Source organism: Mus caroli, chromosome 8 (genome assembly GCF_900094665.2).
Source record: "Mus caroli chromosome 8, CAROLI_EIJ_v1.1, whole genome shotgun sequence".
Taxonomy (NCBI): Eukaryota; Metazoa; Chordata; class Mammalia; order Rodentia; family Muridae; genus Mus; species Mus caroli.
In genome coordinates this window covers 21,628,889-21,653,006 of record NC_034577.1, presented here as the reverse complement: position 1 = coordinate 21,653,006, position 24,118 = coordinate 21,628,889, and the positions used below count along the sequence as shown (strand labels likewise).

General features: G+C 47.6%; 1 protein-coding gene and 1 long non-coding RNA gene across 3 annotated transcripts in view; one reads left to right on the top strand and one right to left on the bottom strand.

The window, feature by feature from the left end:
• The first annotated feature begins 8,390 nt into the window (after positions 1-8,390).
• Positions 8,391-24,118, top strand: part of Rab11fip1 (RAB11 family interacting protein 1) — a 32,993-nt gene continuing 17,265 nt past the window's right edge. Inside the window, exon 1 of one of the 2 annotated variants that reach the window (XM_021169907.2) lies at positions 8,391-8,828. In XM_021169907.2, coding sequence (XP_021025566.1) covers positions 8,452-8,828 — 377 coding nt within the window. In that variant the 5' untranslated portion in view covers positions 8,391-8,451. The remainder of the gene's footprint in view (positions 8,829-24,118) is intronic. The other variant, XM_021169906.2, reaches the window with a different exon arrangement.
• LOC110299938 lies at positions 12,292-23,383 on the bottom strand. Its single transcript, XR_002378535.1, has 3 exons — positions 23,123-23,383; positions 19,838-19,963; positions 12,292-12,420 (listed from the first exon to the last, which is right to left on the bottom strand). It is a non-coding gene; the product is annotated as an uncharacterized LOC110299938 (long non-coding RNA).

The window sequence follows — 24,118 nt, the reverse complement described above, 5'->3', positions numbered from 1 at the left end:
AGAGCAGACACCATAATGTCATCATATGACCCCTATACACTAGCTGTGGCATACATATGTGCATACATAATACATACATACATAATACATACATATATGCATACATATACACACATACACATATCACACACACAAAACACACACACTGGACAGAATAGTGTTCTGAAACATGGTATTGGTTGAAAAGCTCATGGACAAAGGCTGAGACTGAAATCCACAACTCTGGCTGTCCTGCATATTCATGCATTAAAACGTGATTCTTGGCAGGGCAGTGGTGGCACACACCTTTAATCCCAGCACTTGGCAGGCAGAGGCAGGTTGATCTCTGAGTTTGAGGCCAGCCTGGTCTACGGAACAAATTCTAGGATAGCTAGGGCTATACAGAGAAACAATCCTAAAACAAAACAAAACAAAATGACAAAAAGTGATTCCGGACTCTGTAACATTATATGGCAGGGCAGTGTTTGTGCTTCCGTGGAAACTTTCATTATCTGCAGCACACTCTGGGGCATCCGGTTTAGAGTCAATAGCAGCTATTTTGCAGCACTGTAAGCTATAGACAACCACTAACAATGCAACATTCATGAAAGCCAATTGTCTAGCTGTGACACTGCCCCTGCTCCACCGAGGAAAAACCAGTTCTGCTTCCATCTGCCATTCGTTAAAACATCTTTGACCTATAAATGTGTATGTTTCTGAGGGCTCACCTCTGAACAGGTCACAGCATCTTACCAGTTTCTCTTATTAATAACTTAAATAAAATTTTAGTGACCATTTTATATCTGATGGAGAGTCATCATTTCATCTTTATCTTTTTTAATTTAATTTTTTAATGAACTCAGAAGGTAGCAGGCTTCCTGACAGCATTAAACTCTGTCTCCTGAGCATGCTTCTCCCTCGTCCAAACCACATGTGTTCTATTTCCTTCATTACCCACATCCCTCAGAGCCCCCTCCCCCACCTCTCATCAGCTCCACACATGCTCACCTCAAATAAGTATACATACATTAAAATTAGGAGCCAGCATCTGCTTTCTTTTTTTTTTTTTCCTTTTAAATACCTTTACACTTACTTATTATCTGTGTGTACATGTACCTAGGTCTGCCATGCACACTTGGAGAGCTCAGAGGACAGTATGTAAGAGTCAGCTCTCTCCTTTCACCATGTGGGTCTTGGGAATTGAACTCAGATCCTCAGGCTTGGAGTGCCTCCAGTGCCTTTACCCTGGAGCCATCTGGGGCTGGAGAGATGGCTCAGCAGTTAAGAGCACTGACTGCCCTTCCAAAGGTCCTGAGTTCAAGTCCCAGCAACCACATGGTGGCTCACAACCATCTGTAATGGGATCCGATGCCCTCTTCTGGTGTGTCTGAAGACAGCTACAGTGTACTTGTCAGTCATATACATAAAACCATGGAGCCATCTGGCAACTCCTAGGGTCTGCTTTCTTATGGTGCTGGAGAGCATGCCCAAGGTCTTGACTGTGCTGATCATGCGCTCTGAAGCACACTCCCAGTCTCAATTCTAAGAATTAGCTATTAGCAATACACAAAAATTAATTCCAGGGCTAGACTGCAGCTCAGGTGGTAGTGTGCCGAAAGCCCTAGTATCATAAATCAGACTTGGTGGCATGAGCCTGTGATCCCAGCCCTTCAGAGGTAGAGGCAGGAGATCTGACAGTCAGGCCATCCTCAGCTGCACAGAGTGTAGCCAAGGACCAGTGAGAAGGCTGAGCAGGCAGAGATGCTTGCTGCCAAGCCTGATGACCTGAGTTTGATACCTGGGACCCACATGGCTCAAGGAGGGAAATGACTCCTGCATTTTGTCCTCTGACTTCTACACGCATGCCTCTGTACATACATGTTCACATACATGTGCGTAGACATTAATGTAAGTTTACAAACTGAAGGAAAAAAAAAGAAGATGATTTGAGGGGAAAAACATCCAGGTGGTTTGTTAATCTAAATGGGAAAAGGAAAGGTACGCAAACATCCCATAACACACTAACTATGTGAGAAAAGACTGATAAATCCAATTGCATTAAACTTAGGAGCTGTCTTTCAATAAGCAATGCCACTGAGTGGAAAGGGGACAGGTCAAAGTCCTGATGTGTATGCTATGTTGCCTTGCCTTGCCTTGCTTTTCTTTTAAATAGGAACTCCTTCCATTGTTGAGGTTGGCCTTGAACTTACTATGTAGTACAAGTTGTCTCAAACTTTTAATCCTCCTGCCTCAGCTTCCTGTCAGCTAAGATAGAAAAAAAAATTACTAAGAAGACAGAGGTGGGGGGAAATTATATAAAGACATGCCGGAGGGCATCACAAAGACCTTGCCCGTGTGGCAGAAAAAGAAAGATCATTGGATGTTGGGTAATTACAAATTTAAATTACTGCTCAGCCCCGAGAAGGGAAAGGCTTCTTACAAATACAGCAACAGTAAAGGTGGACACAACAGTGGAAAACTGGGTCTTTCAAACATGGGTAGGAGTATGAATTGGCGTAGACTCCGTGGGAAACTGTTTGGTAATAGCTTTTGGTGACAAACCTATACTTACCCCATGACCTAGCAATTCCATTCCTGGGTGTGAGTATTCATCTGTGTATATGCACCAAAACAGTCATAGGAGGAGGTGTAGTCATTATATTCCCAAAATTCTTTGGCTGCTATAAAAATATACTCTAAGCTTGATAACTTAAAAACATAGAAATTTATTCTCTCCCCAGTGTTCTAGAGGTTTCAAGTCGGGGCATTACTAGTGCCGAGCTCACTCCAGGGACTCTGGGCGAGATTTTATCCCTTCCAGCCTCTCAGTATGTATATCAGAGGTTGTGTCACGTCACTGGGACTAAGATTTAACACATAAACTCTGGGGGATGTTGTGTCCCAGGGGAGCCATGTCTAAGCCCCAGAATACCAAAGAAAGGCTCTGCCCAACCCAGCTTTGTGAACCAATGAGTTGATTGCTGTCACTTACGGGAGCATGGTCAGGGGTCACTTAGTGGAGTATGGAGTGATTCAAAAGCAACTAGATCACAAAAAAAAAAAAAAACCCCACTCTTCTCAGGGCAGCTGCAGCCTAGGAGCTCCACACGGGACTCTCCCCAGCAACTAGTTACTGCTTGAATAACCTTGGCAACGGGCCTCGTGGATCTTGCAGGTCTTGAGCTTCTTGAGCAAAAACCTCTTACCTTCCCTCTATACCACAAATGGCTTCAGAGAAATCAAGTGAGGCTTGCAACGAGAAGTAAAGAATATTTGCTCAGGGCTGGAGAGATGGCTTCGTGGTTAAGAGCACTGTCTGCTCTCCCAAAGGTCTTGAGTTCAATTCCTAGCAACCACACGGTGGCTCACAACCACCTGTAAAGGGATCTGATGCCCTCTTCTGGTGTGTCTGGAAACAGCTACAGTGTACTCATATAAATAAAATAGATCTTAAAAAAGAAAAAGAATATTTTCTTATCTGTAGTCCAATGTTCTACTCCTGATATATACCCCCCTTTACTTTTGTAATAAAAGCAAATAAATAAACCTTGAATTTTAAAAGTGTTTGTTCAGGGCAGTGCTGTAGCTGTTGTAGAGATTTAATGGCTAGATGTTGAGGGTTTGAGTCATTTTTTTAAAGGTTTACTTATTTTATTTATGTTGAGTATACTGTTGCTGTTTCCAGACACACCAGGAGAGGGCATAGGATTCCATTACAAATGGTTGTGAGCCACCATGTGATTGCTGGGGATTGAACCCAAGTCCTCTGGAAGAATAGTCAGTGCTTCTAACTACTGAGTCATCTCTCCAGCCCCCAGTTTGAGTCATTTATATCTGAGTGTCCCTAAATATTTTTTTTTTTTGAGACAGGATTTCTCTGTGTAGCCCTGGCTGTCCTGGAACTCACTCTATAGACCAGGCTGGCCTCGAACTCAGAAATCCACTTGCCTCTCTCTGCCTCCCAAGTGCTGGATCAAAGGTGTGTGCCACCACTGCCAGGCTAGTCATTTATATCTCTTCTACTTAGCTGTCTTCTACTCACAAGAAATTGGAAGACCTATATAGCTAGCAATGATGGTCCAGAGGTGAGGAGCTTATTTCCTGTGTGCAAGAGAAGAAAACAGTGCTCAATCAAAGCACCAAGGAACAAACTAGAAAAGAGGAGACACAGGAGGTCTTTGTACAGAAAGAGTGGAAGTGGGGGCACCTCTCTTCTATGGACATGGGGTTATAGAGGAATCTAGAGCTTTCTCTGAGAGGTCTTGATGACACCTTTACACTATCAATGACACAGGCTTGTTCACCAGAGGCATCAAGGATGCAGAAAAGATCAACGGACATTATCCCCATCCATTTCTGCCAGTTTTTTATTTTAAAACTTTTGGGGGATGGTTGTACATTTTCTTCTTCTTCTTCTTCTTCTTCTTCTTCTTCTTCTTCTTCTTCTTCTTCTTCTTCTTCTTCTTCTTCTCCTTCTCCTTCTCCTTCTCCTTCTCCTCCTCCTCCTCCTCCTCTTCCTCCTCCTTCTCTTCCTTCTTTTTCCTCCTCCTCCTCCTCCTCTCCCTCCTCTTCCTCCTCCTTCTTCTTTTTGGCAATACTGTGCATTGAATCCAGGGCTTCATGAATACCAGACCAGGGCTCTTCTTCCAAGACACACAAGGCAATGATGATGGAGACCTGCACTTCCTCCATGAGTCAGCCAAGAAATAATTCTTCATTCCCTGTCATAGTTTGTTTTCAGTTGCTGTGATGAACACCATGTGTTAAAGCAGCTAGGTCTGTGTGGCCCTGGTCAGCTCATAGTCAGTCACCAAGAGAAGTCAGGACAGGAACTCAAGGCAGGATCTCAGAGGCAGGAACTGAAGCAGAGGCCATAGAAGGATGCTGCTTACTGGCTTGCTCAGCCTGCTTTTTAATACAACCCAGGACCACCAGCCCAGGGGTGGTAGCACCACCCACAGTGGGCTGGGCCTTCTCACATCAATCACTAACCAAGAAAATACTTCAGGGACAGGCGTATAAGGCCAATCTGATGGAGGTGTTTTTCTCAGTTGAGAATCGGGTCTTCCCAAATATATCCAGGTTTTTCATCTGGTTGACAGAAACCAACCTGCATGCTCCTCAAACCTTCACACAGGAGACAGTCACAGCCCAGCTAGTGGGCAGGTACCAAGGCATCTGGACACAAGAGGCTAGAGAGCTATTTACCAAGAGCTGGGTGAATGAATCACTGTACCAGGACGTTTGTCACCACCACACCCTGGAATCTGCAGCAAAGGATGAAAACAGGCAGCCATTATTGCCAGGCTCTTCCAGCCCCTCCTCTGGACTGCCTGCCACATCACCCACCTAAAATTCCCAGTGATCATTTTGAATTTAACCCTTCCTGGAGCGGTGGTTGGCAATTTAGGACAGCAGTGATTAGGGTCCCTTTGCTTGTCTGGCTCTTCTCCCCTCCCCCAGCACGGATGAGGAAGCTGCTGGCTGGCCTCTACAGATCTGCATTCCTGATGGACCGGAGCTGACCTGGCCGCTGCCTGAGGAGAGGCCCGGGAGCCTTCCTGCTCCCAGACGAGCTTTGGTGCCTTTGCAGGACGACGCTGCCCTGCCTGTCCAGTCTAACCTGCCCGGCACCTTGTCTGTGTGCTCAGGGTTGACTGAAACTCTCTTCCTCTTTCAGTTGGACCCAGGAGTAGGCGGGGCAGGTGGACCCAGGAGTGGGCGGGGCAGGTGGGAAAAAGTGCAGTTCTTTCACTCCGCCCTGACCTCCGGAGGTATTTACAAACATTCCCAATGACCCTTTATGGTTGCAGACCTGCCTCTGGGATAGCCAGCTGCCTGGGAGTGGTGGTGCTGTTAATTGGTGGGCGGCCAGAGCCTTCCCAACTGTCTGTCTTGTAGCCTTTGTCACTGTGCCCGTGTATCCCTAGTCAGGTTACAGTGTTGTCAAAGGGGGAACAGATTCTCACTAAGTCACTGAGTGAGTCTTAAAGACAGTGTGACGCTCCCCCCCAACCGCCAAAAAAGGAAACAGCCATCTTGTAGGTCCACATCTGGCTGGAAAACACCTTGTTCCCTCTTTATTGACATGTCTGATATCTCCCCGCCCCCCCCCCCCCATCAGTCACCACCACCATCACTGCTAAGCCCAGCCCCAGGCATCTCAGTGGACCCCAGCTGAGAGTCAAAAAAATAAAATAAAAAAAAAGCCCTGGTGTGTGCTGGTGATGAAGTGGCACTGCCCTCTTCCACCCTGCCATCTCTCTTAGCCAGAGTCTCTCTGCCTGACAGAAACCCAAACACATGAGGTCACACACGCTCGTGGTTCTTTCTCGTTCCACCTCCCTCCCTTTATCCCTTCCATGAGAGAAGAGATGCTACCTCCTGCTCATCCAGCTAGGGTTCAATCCTTGCTTGCTTCTCGTGGAAGCAGCACAGAAAATGTGAGTCTGGGCAACATGACCCATATCTGTAATCCCAGCCCCCAGAGGACAGAGACAGGACAAAGAGACGTTTGAGATCAGCTTGTTCTCTCTCTCTCTCTCTCTCTCTCTCTCTCTCTCTCTCTCTCTCTCTCTGTACAAATAGTAAAAATAAATATTTACAAATTTTCAAATTTTATGTATATGGGTGTTTTGCCTGCAGAGGCTAGAAGAGGCTGTCAGATCCTCTGGGGCTATAGATAGTCATGAGCCACCATGTGTGTGCTGGGAATAGAACCTGGGTCATCTGGAAGACCAACAAGTGCTCTTAACTGCTAAGCTATCTCTCCAACCCCAATATATATATATTTAAGTGAGTGTGGAGGGAATCAGAGCTGTAAACTTCCAAAGCCAATTTGGACCTCAGATGTAGAGTTCATCTAGTAGGGCCCACTGGACAAGCAGGACAGCCAACTGAGTATAGACAGCAAGGACGGGTAAAGTGAAGGCAGATGGGACAGAGAGCAGACAGTCCCAGGGGGAAATGAAGGCAAAAGGCTGTCACTGGCATGCTCTTCACCGGCACCGCCACCATCTCCCAACTAGGCTCAGTTTAAGGATGCCACTGCTCATTGCCTTCCAGTGAGCTTTCTAGCTCTCCAGGTCTAACACTGATGTATAACTCCAAATCCTGGTGTTGATAATCTGTATGACCCAGCCACCTTGGCAGTCCTATTTTCTCCAACCCCCCACCCCCACCCCCCAAGACTGAGAAGCAGGGTTGTTAAACAAGTCACCTGCCTTTCAGGCAGCTATGTCAAGTGGAAATCTGTGAGAAGCAGTGAGGAGTACCTAGGTAGATAAGGGACAGTTGGGGCCCCAGGGAGAGAAACTCTCTAGGCTGCAGGTTTGTTTACCCAGAAGTCAAGGAAAACAAAGGGGTGGGACCCAAAAAAGGAATGCCTTCAAGTGTCTTAAGTGAGAAGTACCGCAGCTGGCGGTAATTCAACACTGCAGGGGTTCCAGAAGTCGGGAAAGCAGTTGGCTGGTCGACCAGAGGGAGCTCAGTGGAGAGGAGAGGAGCCTGGAAACCTTTAAAGTGTTGTAGCGCGGGAGGTGTCGTCAGTTCTAGCATGGGAGCCAGGGCACCAGGGCTCTATCCCCAGCTTTAATGTAAGAACTCGGATGTGTCACATCTTTCCTGAACCTTAAGGCTTTCAAAGTTACATTTCCACTCTGAATAACTCACCACCGGAGATTTCAGCTTTTGAAGGATGACCCGAAACACTCAGGGAAGTCACCAATCTGCTAGACACTGACTGGGAACAAGAAAACCGAGTGGGAGGCCAGAGATGGAGTCCAGAGAGGACGCAAGAGGCTTACGTAGGAAGAAATGGGGAACCGAGGGGTTCGGTTTGGCAACCCCGTTTCCCGTTCCCCCTTCTTGCTCTTCCTAACCTAGCCTTATGTGGTAAGGGCAGGGTACTACAGGCTGGTCTCTCATCTACCCTCCGGTTCCCCGACGCAGTCTCTCACAACATCCCTGGCTCCCCACCTTCCTCCAGAGCAGTACCCAGTGGACCAGAGCAGGAGAAGCATCCCTGGAGTGGTGTGGTATAACCCGAGCATAGCTACCACTTTCGGAGCCCTTCCCATAGGCATGCAATTATGCTATAAACTTAAATGTATTACTTTCTTTACAGCAATCCAAGGGGTGACTGTCGCCTCGTTTTACGCAAGAAGAAACTGAGGCAAAGTCTCACATCTGCTGCTAGGCGGGGCAGGCTTGCTCCTGTTCCCTCATACGGACTCAGACAACCGGGGACCACTTCTCTGATACAAAAAATCTTCAGGCTGCGCCAGCCCACGTGACCCTTAGGTCCCCGCCTTCTCCGCGAGGCCCGCCCCCAGGGCAGGTGGCGCGCGGGCGCAGGGGGCGTGGTGGGGGCGTGGCCGGAAGCATTAAAAAGGCCCGGGAGCCGGGTGGGCGGTCCAGACCGAGGACAGCGGCTACCTTCTGGCTTCCTAGCCTGGTGCCGCGTCCGCCACCATGTCCCTGGCGGCCTCAGCGGGCCGGGGCCCGGGGACCATGTGGTCCCCTACCCATGTGCAGGTGACGGTGCTACAGGCGCGGGGCTTGCGGGCCAAGGGTCCGGGGGGCACGAGCGACGCGTATGCGGTGATCCAGGTGGGCAAGGAGAAGTACGCCACGTCGGTGTCGGAGCGCAGCCTGGGCGCGCCCGTGTGGCGCGAGGAAGCCACCTTCGAGCTGCCGCCGCTGCTGTCCTCCGGGGCCGCGCCCGCCGCCGCCGCCACCCTGCAGCTCACCGTCCTGCACCGCGCGTTGCTCGGTCTCGATAAGTTCCTGGGCCGCGCCGAGGTGGACCTGCGGGAGCTGCACCGGGACCAGGGCCGCAGGAAGAAGCAGTGAGTGGTCGCGGGGCGCGGGGAGTCCAGGGGAGGAAGGACGTTCGGGCAGTGCACCTTGGGGGCGAGAGTGGCAGCCACCGCGCGATGGGAGGATGGCCCTTGGCTCCCCCTCGCCCGCAGGCTCACCTAACCCAGCTTCTCTTCGGGCTGTCAGTTTCCAGCTCTCCCAGTTATGGGGGCTTTTGGAAGATAGGAGAACTTGTGAATCCTCAGGGCGCCCTTATACCGCACAGCACACTAAGCACTAGATGAAGTTTTGGTGAACTGAAATAATATGCAGGTAGGAGAATTCATATTAGGTGGGGTATCCGCTTTATCTTGCATGGACACTCCCCTGAGTATTTTGTTGAACTTGAGAGGATTTGAGCTGAGAACCTTGGGCCAGGGAGGGTAGCTATTTGGAGTGAAAGCCCAGTGCCCCCAGAGCTGGACGAACCTGGGAGGACAAGAGTGGGGAAAAAACCCACCAGCCTGGTGATTGCTGATTCTCATGCCCATCTGATTCGCCCCCTCGAAATGAACGCTAGAACAGTTTGTTGTTTGTCAGGGATCTGAATTAGTGGTCGATGATTGTTCCAAGATCTGTCACTGACTCAGTAGAAGTGAGTAGAGTAGACTGTTGCTCTTTGGAGTTTGGTAAATTCTGTCTGGTTCTAATTCCTGGTACCGTGGCTACTCACTAGCCTACCTGTGGCTCCTTAATTGAAGGTTCTGACAGGACATCCTAATTTTGCAGAAAAAGTTAGGCAAACTCCAGTTCACATTAAAGTCTTTTTTTTTTTTTTTTTCTTTTCGAGACAGGTTTTCTCTGTGTAGCCCTGGCTGTCCTGGTACTCACTCTTGTAGACCAGGCTGACCTTGAACTCAGAAATCCTCCTGCCTCTGCCTCCCAAGTGCTGGGATTAAAGGTGTGCGCCACCAACTGCCTGGCCACTTGAAAGTCTTACAGATTATTTTATTTTATTTTATTTTGTTCACTGGTGTTTGCAAAGGGCACTTTAAGAAATGGAACCTTTGACATGGTTATCTCACGTACCCAAGAGCTTGGATCAGCCTAACTGGGGACTTTGCTTGACCTTATAGATGCCAGCTCTGTTAACAACCAAACCCCCTGGGTCAAGAAACATATCCTTATGTTCCTTCCTGGTACTTCAGATACACTGGGCCTTTTAACTTTTTCTTGGGATGGGGCAGGATTCAGAGGAGCTGAATTTTCCAGGCTAGGGTAGGATCTGTTTCAGCAAGCAATATTTAGAATTAAGATACCTGATTTCGTTTTTTGTGGCCGCAGATGAATAGGCATTTCTGAACACAGAGTCTTACAAGCCAGACCGTATCTGCAGAAGGGAAGCCGAAGTTAACTTTATTTCCTCTCTGGATTAAATGCCATTTTCAGGGCTTGACTGCCAGCTCTTCATCTTGCTCCATTCCAAGATGGATGTTCACGGCTCTGTTTAACTGTTTCTTATATGACTATTTCATCCCCCTTGCAAGACAGATTGCATCTCCATGCTAGAGATGGGGGTTTCCCAGTCCTAGGTCTGACGTCCACTAGCCCCTGACTCATAGCTGGGCTCCTCTGGCTCCAAACACCCCAGTTTCCCTATTTATAAATGGAGCATGCTGCTACCCTTAATTGGTGTTTGTAAAGAGTTGCTGCTTCCTGGATTAATGAAGCCCGGGTAAAGGTTCAAAAGGTCCTGCACTGCTGTGTGAGGGATGAAAACCCCCTTAAGCTCTCTTTCTTCTCTGTATCCCTCTTCCTCATTTTCTCTAAGGTAACCCTAAACCTACATGGTCACTCCTGTTTCTGTCACATGAGCTGCTTACCACTTAGTCACAATATTGACTGGCAGTAAGACTGTGTAAGTCTTACAGTATTGACTAAGTAAGACTGGGCTTACCTAGTGGGTTTTTATAACTGACATCGGATGTCTTTGCTTTGCAAAAAGTAGGTGAAATCGCAAAGTTTCCGACGACTAGGACGCTAGGGGCTTTCCCAGCTGCTGGGGGAACCCATTCAAGCCAAGCTTATTGGATGCCCTTGTATAACTCCAAGGTGCCCCGGGTAGCTGAGGTGAAGAACACAGGAGAGCTGTTAAGTTTTAGCAGAAGGAAACAGGTTTGGCTAGAAAATCGATTTGAATTAGTTATTAGTGGTTTGATTCCACCTTAACGTGTTAAAAATCAGAAACGAAAGCTAAAATCTTGGTCTGCTGTGCTTTTGTGTGTGTCTGACACAACAGTTGCTGGACAGAGGGTGATTTTTCTTAGACACTTAAATTTGAGGTCCATTATCACATTAAGAGCCAGCTTCTTAATTGTTCTCTTGATAAGCCCTATATAGCAAGATTTATTTGCAGACAAGGGAACATGCTTTTTATCATGACTCTGAAGTTGCTGACCTCAAATTTAGTGTAATGACACACTTTGAAAGCACCAAGCAGCCTAATATATAGGACAGCCTACTAGATGGGCAGGATCCATTTAATAGCATGGAAGATGTGGCCTTCAGTTAGGAAAAATTAGACAGGAATGAATATTACTCTTTTTTATCTCTTAAAGACCTGAGGCTTGTGTGGGTGTTGGTTAAATAGTAGTCAGTTAAGTGCTGAGACAACAGACAACGGCAGACATGAATCAGAAGTATCTCAGGTAAGCAGCATGCGGGACCCTCAGCCCAGCTTTCTAGTCTCATGTAGTAGATTGGTTTCAAACAAAACCAGACAATCCTTCTTAAGATGCTAAGAGTAACAAAACTTGGGAAATAATCTCTCAGAGGTAGTTTAAAATATTTATTTAGCCTCGGAGCTGGGTGGGTGGGGGTCATTATGCAGGTAAGCACCATAAAACTTAAAACTGCAGGAAGCCTCAGGATTTTAAGACAGGGAAGCAGTTGTGGAGGGTCCATTTCTTCTATCTGCTGAGACGCAAATGCCTGCTTCTGCAAGCATTGGGACATTGCAGAGGTTAGATATTTTGAAAACCTTTAAAAAAAATAGTAAGATGCTGAAATAAGTTACCAGTGGGAAAAGATTGGGTTATTAAAAATAAGCATTGAGCCAGACGTAGTGGCGCACGCCTTTAATCCCAGCACTCGGGAGGCAGAGGCAGGCGGATTTCTGAGTTCGAGGCCAGCCTGGTCTACAGAGTGAGTTCCAGGACAGCCAGGGCTACACAGAGAAACCCTGTCTCGAAAAACCAAAAAAAAATAAAAAAATAAAAAACCGTTGAGTACTTGTTTTCCTGAGAGGCATAGGAAAAAAAAATGGCTTATCTGACCAAAGAGCTCGTTAAGTCGCAAGCAAGCAGCTGGAGGTGGCTTTAGGCTCCTGTGCACATTCAGATTGTTTTATAGCAGGGTAGGAAATTCAAGCAATACTGTTACTAGTTTCCTCTCTCTCTCCCCCCCCCCCTCTCTCTCTCTCTCTCTGTGTGTGTCTTTGTCTTTCTTTCTTGTAATTTCCCTTAAAGATAATGTTGGGCCTTCCTGGAAATGTTCATCTCCGCAGGCAGGACTACCCTAGTGTAGAAAACTGAGCTCCTGGCTCTGGTAGATCCTGTGATAAGCAACCCTCCCTTCTGTTGGCTGTGGGATGAAATGAACACAGAAAAGAGCGCGTCAAAGTTGTCGCCAGGTGAGAGCATTACTAGTGATTTCGCTTGTTAGACATTGTTAGCGGAGAAGAAGTTCCGGCTTTGCCACCTTCTCATCTCTAAAGTGTATCCATTCTTTTAATAAATGCTTTTTTCCCCTCTGGTATTAGGAATTGAAATCAAGGCCTGATGTGTGCCAGTGTGTGCCAAGTGATTTCTCTGAATCCCTGAACTCTATTCTCAACCCTCCAAAATACTTTTGTGTGAGTGCGCGTGCATATGTGCGGGTACGGGAAGAGACCAGAGGTTGGCATCAGGTGATTTCCTCAAGATGGCTCTCTGCCTCGTAAGGTATTAGGCAAGGTCTCTTTCACTCGAGCCAAGAGTGACTAGCTAGCCAGCTTGTTCTGGGGATCCCCTGAGCCTGCAGCAGATTGCTGGTGGGCCACCACACCGGCCTGACATTGGCATGGCTGCTGGGGGGCCAGAACTTCGATCCTCAGGTTGGGAAGCAAGTGCTTTGCCCATTAAGCCATCTCTCCATCTTCCTCCACCTTATTGTTTGACACGGGGTTTCTGGATGAACCTGGATCTCATTAATGTGCCTAAGCTGGCTACCCAATAAGCTGCAAGGTCCTACCTCTCCTTAGTGGCCCCAGTGCTGGGGTTACAGACACCGACTTCTGTGCCCAGCTTTAGCGTTGTGCTAGGATCCAAACTTGGGCCCTTATGCTCCGTGACAGACACTGTCTACACTTTACCAGCTGGGCTAAAAAATATTCTTTAGGATTGCTGTGTGTGCCAGAGGCCAGAGGCAATAGGCTTGCTTCAGGAAATTCAGACCCTTGTTGGGAAGTAGATCTTAAGCAAAAGAACACAAGAAAAAAAATGTACTGTGCTAAATCGTGGAGAGGGAAAGGACAAGCTATCAAAATCAAAAGATCGGCACTGGTGAGATCTTAACTAGCCCAGCAGTTAAGAGCATCGGCTGCTCTTTCAGAGGACCAGGGTTCAGTTCCTGGCTAACAACTGTCAGTAACTACTGTTCCAAGGTTTCCAGCACCCTCTTCTGGCCCCTTCTGATACTTATGCACATGGTGAGCAAATATATGTGCAACGGAAACACACACACACACACACACACAAACATACACAAAGTCAAAAAATATATATCTGAGAAAAATGATTTATAAAAGAAAAATGACCAGGGTCTGGAGAGATGGTTCAGCAGTTAAGAGTGTTGTATGTATGCGAGTCCGAGGCCTGGGTTCAATTCCCAGTGCTCACATGGCAGCTCACAGCTGTCTGTAACTCCAGCTCCAGGGGATTTGTTGTCTTCTGTCCTGAGGCTACTAGATGGACATAGTGCACTTACATCCGTGCACACAAAACACCCGCATGCATAAAATATATAAATCTAAATTAAAAGGAAATTATATTTAAAAAGTGACCGGTGAGGATGTGAAGAAGGCAACTGATTGGAAAGGAGGGCATGATGGGAAAGTGGTCCCAGCTCACTTAGGAGTTTGAGGCAGGAAGACCACTTGAGCCTGAGAATTCAAGGCTAGCCGAGGCTATATAGCAAGAGCATATTTCATAAAGTAGTGAGTGATAGGTAAGCCTTTGTTTTATGCTTATGGTGTTGGGGATTAAACCCAGGGGTTATGCAAAAGAATAAAGAGGAATGGGGGGGGGGGGCATGCTGTGCAAAGGCCCTGAGGTAGAAGTAGGATAAGGCCAAATGGAAAGGAAAATGGAAAGGAATGGCTTAAAATTGAAAGGGATTGGAGGCCACCCAGTGTTAAAAGGATGTGTGATCCAACTTGTCCAAGTTCTTGAGTGAAAAGGGATTTGAATTTGGCCTAGTGTGGAATCCCACAGACCAGATGGGAGGCTGTTGCAATAATTGAGGAGGTGCTGTGGTAACCGTCAAATACAGTGAAGGTATGGAGGTAGCGAGTAGTGGGTCCTTTCAGAAATATGTTATAGATTGAGTTGCTCTCCCTTGGGACAGATTGGCTGTGATGGGGGAGGGGGGAGAGCAGGGGAAGGAAGATTAAACAGGTAAACTCAGGGAGCTGTGCGTTTGAAAGCGAACCAGGAAACAGTTCTGCTTTCTCACTCCAACAGTCACCCTGATACCAGGGTGAGGTCACCATGACAAAGACAACCCTGGGCAGTGCCACTTGTAAGCTGAGTCTTCTGTTGAAACCAGTGACTCCACTGAAAGTGCCATTGAAAGCAGGGCGTGGATGCCTGTGTCTACAAATGCCGACTGTTTGAGTGTGGGCCAAGTACCTGCTTGGTAATGGTGTGGCTGGTGTGTGACCTCGTTGGAGTGTTCTGGCAAAGTGATGACGTCCCAGTTTCAAGGAATATAGAACCCAGGAAAGGAAAACCTGATATAACAGTGGGGAAGAACGTCCCTGTGCAAAAAAATAACACTCGGTTAAGAGCACTGACTGCTCTTCTGAAGGTCCTGAGTTCAAATCCCAGCAACCACATGGTGGCTCACAACCACCCGTAATGAGATCTGATGCCTCTTCTGTGGTGTCTGAAGACAGCTACAGTGTATTTACATATATATAAAAAATAAATAAATCTTTAAAAAAAAATAACACTCAAGTATGCAAACCATCTATTTCACATCAGAGATGGCGAGTAGTGGAAAGCCATCTTCTTAAATTCCCTTCTATCCAAAGGCCTTTACAGTGTTTCTCTAGCTACCATCCGAGGAAGAATTTTATAAGCAGTATCTGATAGGCCATTTGAATTGTAGCTATTAACTTTGAAATGCAATAATTATATTACAGGCAGTACGTGTGCTTGTTAAAATACCATCAACTCCACACAGGTAGCTGCTTAGCTATTCATTAAAACACTTTGCTATGGGAAAGGTCGCTTCGCCCGCCCGCCCGCCCTCCTCAGAGGACAGCTAGTGCTGGATTCAGCTTAAGCTCCAGGAGTGAGAGGGAACTCAAGACTGAGGTGGAGGAGAGCGTAGGTAATAAGAGGCCATTTGATCCTTACATCTTACAGCAATTCCCAGCGTTGCCTTTGGCTCTGGGTCTAGGGCAGGCCTCTAAACCTTCAGGGCCTTTGGAAAACACCCAAGCCGTGTATTGACTGGCAAGTGGGTCTTCCCCACATGGTGCCCCAAGTCAGACAGAGTTCATGTCCCCCAAGAGGCCATGCCTGAGATGCCTGCTTTCACCTGACCACTTCTGTCTTGTTTATTGTGTGATCGGGGACTCGGTCATTGTTGAGAGTCAGTGAGTGGCTTACTGAGTGAATAGCTGAGATTCCTGCATGGTAATGGTAGTTTGCATTCAAGGTTTTTATTTGTTTGGCTTGTTGGTTTGTTTGAAGCATGTAGTCCAGTCTGGCTTCAAACTCTTCATCCTGCAGCTTCTGCCTCCTGAGGTCTAGAATTTCAGGAGTGAAATACCTCCACACTTAACAAGAGAGCCTCTTTTTTTGCAAAAGAAGTGTGTTGATAACCTGGTAGAGAAAAAGCAAGGGTCTGAGTGTCCAGGCTGTCCCCAGGGGACATGAGGAATGTGCTGTGGAAAGAAGAAAGGCAGCTGTAATTATCCTCCCTGAAAGCCCGCCTTTGAGCTACCCAAAGGGAAGGCATTATCAAGCAATACCAGAGCCGTCCGTCCACTGGAGATGTGGCTGCAACACACTTCATTTCTCCATGCCCTTCTGTGATCAAGGGCACAGCTAAGCACCAGAAGAGGGGGATCCTCCAGAAAGCCCAGCCTAAAAAGGCCTCTTGTCACCAAGAATGGTGCCAGGTCTGAAGAGCAGCAGCAGCAGCAGCGGCAGGCTGAGCCCCCGGGTATCTAGGGCCGTGACCTCTTAGAGCACGCACGGTTCTCTCACGGAGAGTGAATGTGACCTGCAAGTCACAAAAATGGAACCTCTCTCATTTTTTACTAACCATTTGTTAAGTTGTGATTTAACATAAAACTCTTTGGGTGTGTTTTCTTCCTGCCTTGAACTTACAGCGATAGTAAGATAAGCCACATATTCTCTGCTCCCTTGCCAGGAGCTCACAGAGGGAGACCGTCCACCTGTTTACAGGGTGAGGAGCTGAGGAGGACTGAGCGCTCTTTGATGTTGGTCACTGAAGTTTGTTTTCTCTCGGCCAAGGCATGGAGCACCAGACTGTGCACTCTCTTTCCCCAATCCTTGAATGCTGTTTTCACAAGGGATCTCTCCCTGTCGGGATAAATTCCTTTGGCAGGCCAGGCCAGGCATGATACATTGGTGGTTATATCTGAGCTCAGGTCTCACTATAGAATAGCACCCATATATAGCTTTCTGAAAGATGATCAACTTTATAAGTAGACCTGATAGGCTTACATGTCAAAAATGAGTTAAGTTTTCTAATTTGTAGGACGTCTTTCAGGATGAGTGCTTGAATTTTTGTTGTCTGTTTATAGAGATCCCATGGTCATATGTTGCCACTGGCTGCACTGTCCAGCTGTGTTGCTGATTGCAGGAGCTGCTGGTTCCCCGTTTCACCCACTGGTGTGAAAGCCAGAAAGGCCTTGGTGATGGGCTCTACATCCCTAACAAGTTTCGGAACATAGATCATGGGATTTTTAAGTTCTTCCAGGTGGTGGAGGAGGAGGAGGAGGAGGAAAGAAAAAAAAAACCTTCTGGAAATGATATAAGAAAACTAAACTGAAATTATATAGTGCTAATTGTGTAGGTGAAGGTGAATATTTTCCTGTACCTTCAAATGCAAGTCCCTTGGTACTTACTTTAGATGGGCGTGTTTGAGTATTTGGTAACTAACGTAGAACTATTTATCTTTGTGTCGGGAACCATCTGACTTTGGTTAGCTGTAGCATGCTCAGGTGTCCTGTAGCCATCAGACTTGGTGGTGTGAAGATTATAAGTGTTAGCTTACAAGTGATTCCCCTAGGCTCTCCCGGGGACCTAGCAACCGCTTACATCGTCACCTGCTGCCTGGCAGGACCTTCAGGTTTGTGCAGCCAGATAAAAGGACCCCACCTCTGTTCTCTCTAGATAGATAGATAGATAGATAGATAGATAGATAGATAGATAGAGATAGATAGATCTCCCCTCGCCTACCCCATGTGTTCCTGGCCGGTTTCTCTCCCCCCTTTTCTGTCCTTCTCTATGCCCTATCCTCTTCTCTGCCCTCATGGCTCTGTTCCTGCCTGTCTGTCTGTCTGTCTACATGTCTACTTGTCTGTCTCTACCCCTTCTCTGGGAGCTCACTGCCCTCCCTTCCTCCAAATAAGCCCCTTTATAACAGATCTATTGCATGGTGTAATTTCTCAGAGGAACACCTTGGCATGGGCCCGCCAGGTCCCTTCTCGCTGTGTTACAGTTCATAACTATAAGGCATATGCCCTGTGCTACAAATAAAGCTGCCTGTGCGTTTGGATTACAGCTAAGTAATAGTTATAGCTGCAATTCATGGCAGGCCGTGTTCTAGAAACGGACCATCTGCACTTTATGAGCCCCTTCTGAAGCAGGTGCCCTCAGCCTCGTTTCAGAAGGGGAGCTGGAACCAGAGAAGAGTTAGACAAAGTTGCTCAAGGTCTCTCAGCTCAAAACTACTAACTGCACAGGGGGAAAAGAACCCTAGAGGAAATGTATGAAACAGTAGTGGTTGGACTAGCATGGCTTGAGTCCACTTTTAAAGCATAGCTGATTCTTCTTTTCCTTGTAACACGCCTTACTTTTGTTTGTGTGTGTGTGTGTGGGGGGGGGGTGGCTTTGTTTTTGCTTTTGTTTATTTCTGAGACAGGATCTTGCCATGTAGCTCAGTCTGGCCCGAAACTCTCAAATCCTCCTGCCTCAAGTCTAAGTGCTGGGATTCCAAGTGATCTCCACCATGTCCTGGTGTCTTGATTACTGAAGACTATAGTACAGGGAACATTCTTTTACATTTCTTTGTCCCCCACCCTCTGCACGTGTGCGCGCGTGTGCGTGTGCGTGCGTGTTTCACTACACATGTGAAGTTCAGAGGATGACTTGAGGTAGTTTGGTTCTTCCACCACGAGTCCCCAGGACCTAACTCTGGTCATCAGGGTTGGCCACAGTGACTTATCTGCTAACCACCTCAGCAGCCTGCAAATCACTCTCACCTGCCTTTCCTGTGGGGTTTTTGTTTTTGTTTTTGTTTTCTTTTTTCATGTCAAATACTGGCTCTTAGGACCAAGTTTGGTGTTTCCTAACGAATAGCCTTTTCAGTGCTACTAAAATGTTTTTGGAGCTGCGGCAGGCGCAGTCCGTCCACCGCTCTCAGGATGGGCCAGTCCCTCCAGCAGCTGTCAGTTGGCAGAAGGAAGGATTCAGGTGGAAGGCTAGCCAATGGGTAATTCTATAATCAAAACTCGGCCCTGGTTGCCACCTACCCACCCCATTCCACAGCAGAACTGGCTAAACTGCATAGCTGCTGTGGAGGACACAGCGCCCGAGTGTTAGAGGGCGTAAACATCTCTGTCCCTGCTACTCTGATCAGCTGCTGTGCTATCCAGGGCAGAAGTTTTTTTGAACCTCAGCAGCCCGGCCCACAGTGTGGCATTCTGCCCTATTTATAATCTCTGGGGAAGACAGCTCCTGAGCTGCTCCATGAAATGTCCCTATCTAGGAAAAGACTGTGCTCCGCTTTCAAATGCCCTGGAGGGTGCCGTTCTGTCCCTCGCCTTCCTCCCAGAGGAGCCATAGGCGGCTAGGTTCTGATGCTGGGTTTCTATGGGGATGATGCTGGCGTGCGCCACTGGAGCCTGTAATTGAGATTTGGCCCTAAGAGAGAAGTGAGTAGCTGTGCTGACCCTGAAGTCTAAGCTAGACCCCGAGACCCTGAAATGAACACTGACACATCTATAGAGTGGTGAAGCTGTGGTCTTCTTGACCTTCCGGTGGTGCTCAAAGTAGATGCTATATTTATTAGTTTAACGAGAGAGGTGGCTTTGTATTCCATAGGGTCTTACGTTAGTAGAGTCTTCGTGGTGAAATTTGTACTTTAGTGGGAGTGTCCTTTTATGTGGAATATTTTTACGTTCTTCACAGTAAGGAAGTTTCCAGCAGTTGTCTCAGTGTTTAAAGTTAGAAATTAGTGACAAGACTAGCCTCTAGGCTCCATGAGTCAAGGCACTTCCCGCCAAACCCTTCAGTACCCAGGAGTCACTCCGAACCAACCCCTACAAAGGGGTGCTCACCATGGCATGGCTGCTCGCACACATACAGTGTATACGCATGCACACCCACAAATAAACACATAGACAAACAAATAGAAAACAGGCAGCTGCTGTCCCAGGGCAACTAATGCTCTGATGTTTGGTGCTCAGGCTCCTCCCTGTCAGGAGGCCATGCCCCCCCCTCACCACTCTTAACTACAGTGCAAAGAGTATAAATACGTTTGCATGGGATCCCGAAGACTGTGATTCTCTCTGTGTGGCTGCCTTGTGGAATGTGGACAGCATTTGCTCCAGCCGCAGAGTAACTGTTTCTGAGGCATTCGTTCCTCGTAGCCCTTTGCCCACCTGCGCGAGCGAGCTTTACATCCGCAGGGGTGATTGGGAGGATCTGTTTTTCCTCATCTGTGGAGAAAGATCCTGTCCTCCTCCACATTCCCTAATCCACCCTCCCTTCTTCCTCCTCCCCATCCCCAAACAAGGAGAGGGTCCATCTCACTGTGTACCCAAGGCCAGCCTCCACACTCCTCCTGTTTCTCTCTCCCAAGTGCTAGGGTTATAAATGTGATGACTGATCTCCTTAAGGCACCATCCGAAAATATGTAAGAAACATAAACAATGTTTTATGTATTTTTAGATGTTAACATTATCTTGGAATCCTCACCACCCCTCCCAGCACCCCCCCACCCCCAAGAACCCCTGCGTAAATGCCACAAGGTAGGTAGGTGATTTGGGGGAAGTGTATTTTTCACTTATAGGAACACAGACTGTCACTTGGGAGAGAATACAAAACTGGGCGTTGCTGCTAGGAGACTATGGGAAAGGGACGGCAGAAGTACAGGGACCAAGTTTCTTATTCTCTGCCGCACTGTGTGATTGGGATTTTATCCTATTATTTTAAAATAGTATATATTAATTTTTATTAATTACTAATATACTATATTACATATTAATATATAACATATACTAAAATATTCTATTGTTTTAAAATATTCTAGAAGGGCTAAGACATATAGCCCAAGGGTGGAGATCTTGCCTCTTATACGTAAGACCTTAGGTCTGATTCCTACACCACACACCACACCAAACCCCAAAATGTTTCTGTGACCCCCCCATCACGTTCTACAAGTTCAGAGGTCCTTTCTAATTTCAAAGGATGAGATTTTAATTATAATAGTAAAATATAAATGTTAATTTTCTAAATATAATTATAAATTATAAAACATATATTATAAATGATATACTTTTAAGAGGGATCATTTGATTTTTTTTTAAGTTTTCTGATAGGTGGAGGACCTTTTTCATATCATGGGCTTAAAAAATAAACTCGTGCATGAGATTATGGCTGTCTTACTGTACTCTGCCCTTTGGACAGAAAAAATGAGCCCAGCCCTGATCCCAAGATAACTGCCCTGTTCTGGGCCTATGTGAAAGGTAATGCCGGAACACATACATTGCTACTTTATGCCGTGTGGTCATGCTGGGACAGATTGTTTATTAACTGCTTCTCTCGGGGATAGGAATTAAGTGAATTAAAAAACAGATTCAAGAAAAAAAAAAACACTGAAAAATGGAGTTGAGGGCTGGTGAGATGGCTCAGTGGGTAAGAGCACCCGACTGCTCTTCCAAAGGTCCAGAGTTCAAATCCCAGCAACCACATGGTGGCTCACAACCATCTGTAACGAGATCTGGCGCCCTCTTCTGGAGTGTCTGAAGACAGCTACAGTGTACTTACATATAATAAATAAATAAATCTTTTAAAAAAAAAATGGAGTTGATTTAATGTTGAAGCCCACAGCCATAATCCGATTTGGGATTCCAGAGGGCGAGTCACTCATGAACTTTGTTAACGGAGTTTTCAGGCTCAAAGCCTGGGCCCCTGGCAGATCAAAGGCTCACCCACCAGCCCCAGTGTGCCTGTCTCTAAAGAGACCAGACATACTGAAAAACAGGAAAGGGGGTGTGTTCAACATGGCCACGGTGGGAAGAGGTCCAGCTCCCCACCCCCGCCCCCGCCCCCTGTCTGATTTGAGGTGGGTTTAAGCACAGGGCAAATGGCATGCATCACTAAGCAAATTTGTCATTGTGAGACCCCACCCCCACCCCATCATCCAACAGCATTGCCTAGCTCCAATGTACCTTGTAAGATGTGGTAAGTTGCCAGAACTGTGTGAAATCTCTTCGTTGGAGACAGTTTCCTCTTCTATCTAGTTGGCACCGGCCTTCTTTTCCTCTGTGTGAGACTCCTGAGGACATTTTTTTTTTTCCGAGACAGCGTTTCTCTGTGTAGCCCTGGCTGTCCTGGAACTCACTCTGTAGCCCAGGCTGGCCTTGAACTCAGAAATCCGCCTGCCTCTGCCTCCCAAGTGCTGGGATTAAAGGCGTGTGCCGCCACCGCTGCCCGGCTCCTGAGGACATTTTGATATTTGGGACACAGGTGTCTCTTTAGAATATCTTGTCTGACTACAAGAACATAGCCCACAAGATCAACTAGGCAGGGCTCCACAGGGGCTCACAGTGGAGTGACAGTCACAGACCCAGGGTGGGTCTGAGCTAAGCCCTCTGCATGTGCGTTAGGACGGGCAGCTGTTCTTGTAAGTGGGGCTGTCTCTGACTCTTGCCTGCGCTTGAGAGCTTTGTCCTCCAGCCGGGTTGCCTCGTCTAGCCTCGATGTGAGGGCATGTGCCTCGTCTTATTGCAACTTGATATGCCCTGCTCAGTTGATATCCCTGGGAGGCCTGCATTTTTTTTTTTTTTTCCTTTAAGAGAAACAGGAGGAGTAGATCTAGGGGCGTGGGGGAGGGCGTGGGGGAGGAGGTAGAGAAACTGCGCTCAGAACACTCTAGGTGGCATTTGCCAGGGAGCTCGCTACCTCTGATTGCAGGTCTTCTTACTCACACCCCCGAAAGATGCCTGCTGGCAGAATTCGGGTCTGCTTAGGAAAACGAGCAGCAAGATCAGCGAGGTTTTTTTTTGCCGACATGTGGTGCTGCAGGTTTCCAAAGCCAGTCCAGCTCCAGTGCACGAGCAGCGAGCAGCGGGGCAGTCGTTGGTGGGAAGTGTTCTGAGCGGAGCACTTTGCCCCCGGAAACCTTTAGAGAAAGGCGAGCCCGGTCCCAGGAATGGTCGGGTGGCGTTCTCTGGAGGTCTTGAATGTGTATGCATGCCTGACTGACAGGAGGCCTGGTGGAGAAGCCCCCGCCCCAGCTTCCTGACTGGCCCTGCCGCCTGCAGCCCCTGCTGTGGTCATCCGAGCTTCTCCTTTTCAGGTTTCTACAAGTGACATTACAAAAGCCCAAACACCTTTCATCACCAAGGCAACTGTGACTATCAGGGAAGAAAAACACAAATAATCCTCTCAACCTCCTGACAAATATGCAAAGTATTCCAGGCCCTGCCAGGCCCTGAAAAGATAGAGGCTCGCAGGGAAGAGCTGATAAAAGACCTGCATCTTCCTGCAGTGGCTGTTCCTCTCCCACCCCTCCTTCCCAGCTGTGTCTCACAAACCGTGAAAGATCTCTCTTTGCCGATCAGAGACCTGCATCTCACGTGACTTTGTTGGTCCTGGCTGCATCTCTTGATGCATTTCATGTTTTTTTCCTGGCAGTTCTCTGTGCTGGATCTTCAGTGGTCATCTTACAGATTATGGCTGGTGGCAAGCTATGGTGGCGAGCTATGCTGGCGTTTCCCTTTCTCCTTTTAATGTGGGATATTTAAATTGAAAGAGTTTGGGCTGGGCTTTCCACTCTGTATTAGAGCACTTGCCTAATACACTTGTACTGAGGCCTTGCAGTTCGTCCCTAGCACCCCACCACCACCCACACACATGTGTACTCACTCCTGTACGCACACATGTACACACACAAAGTGGAGGGGAAAGCGGCTCAAACTCTGCCCAGAAAGAATTTGAAAGTGAATCAGGAGAATGAGTTTAAAGCAAGCCTTTTGGTCAAGGAGAATGCTGAGGGACTCAGAGAGAATGCAGAGGGACTCAGAGAGAATGGAGAGAGGGACTCAGAGGATGTAGAGTCCTTGCCAGGTCTGCAGCAGCGCTGGTGGCAATTTCTAAGCTTCGTTTCCCTCCCCTGTAAAGTGAATGCACTCCCCACTCCATGCCATCCTGTGAGGCGCAAGTGTGAGAGGTGCAGGGCATGCTGGGAGTGCTGCTTGAGGGTTAGGGTTCTACTTTCCTGTGTGCAGACTGAGTCAAATAGCTCGGGGTTGGGGGGTAGAGAGGATGGGAGAGGGATTGGCCTTTGCTGAGCTACAGTCAAAGGTGAGAGAGGAAGTTGTGCTCATTTGGACAAAACCATCATTTCCTTAAAGTCCAGGCCCTAAGCTTTTAAGTAGGTCACTGAAGAAGAAAACAACAACAACAACAACAAAACCCCCCAGTAAGTTCTCCATGTGTGAGGCGGCCTGTGGTGCTCCATGTGTGAGGCGGCCTGTGGTTCTCCATGTGTGAGGCGGCCTGTGGGTCTCCATGTGTGAGGCGGCCTGTGG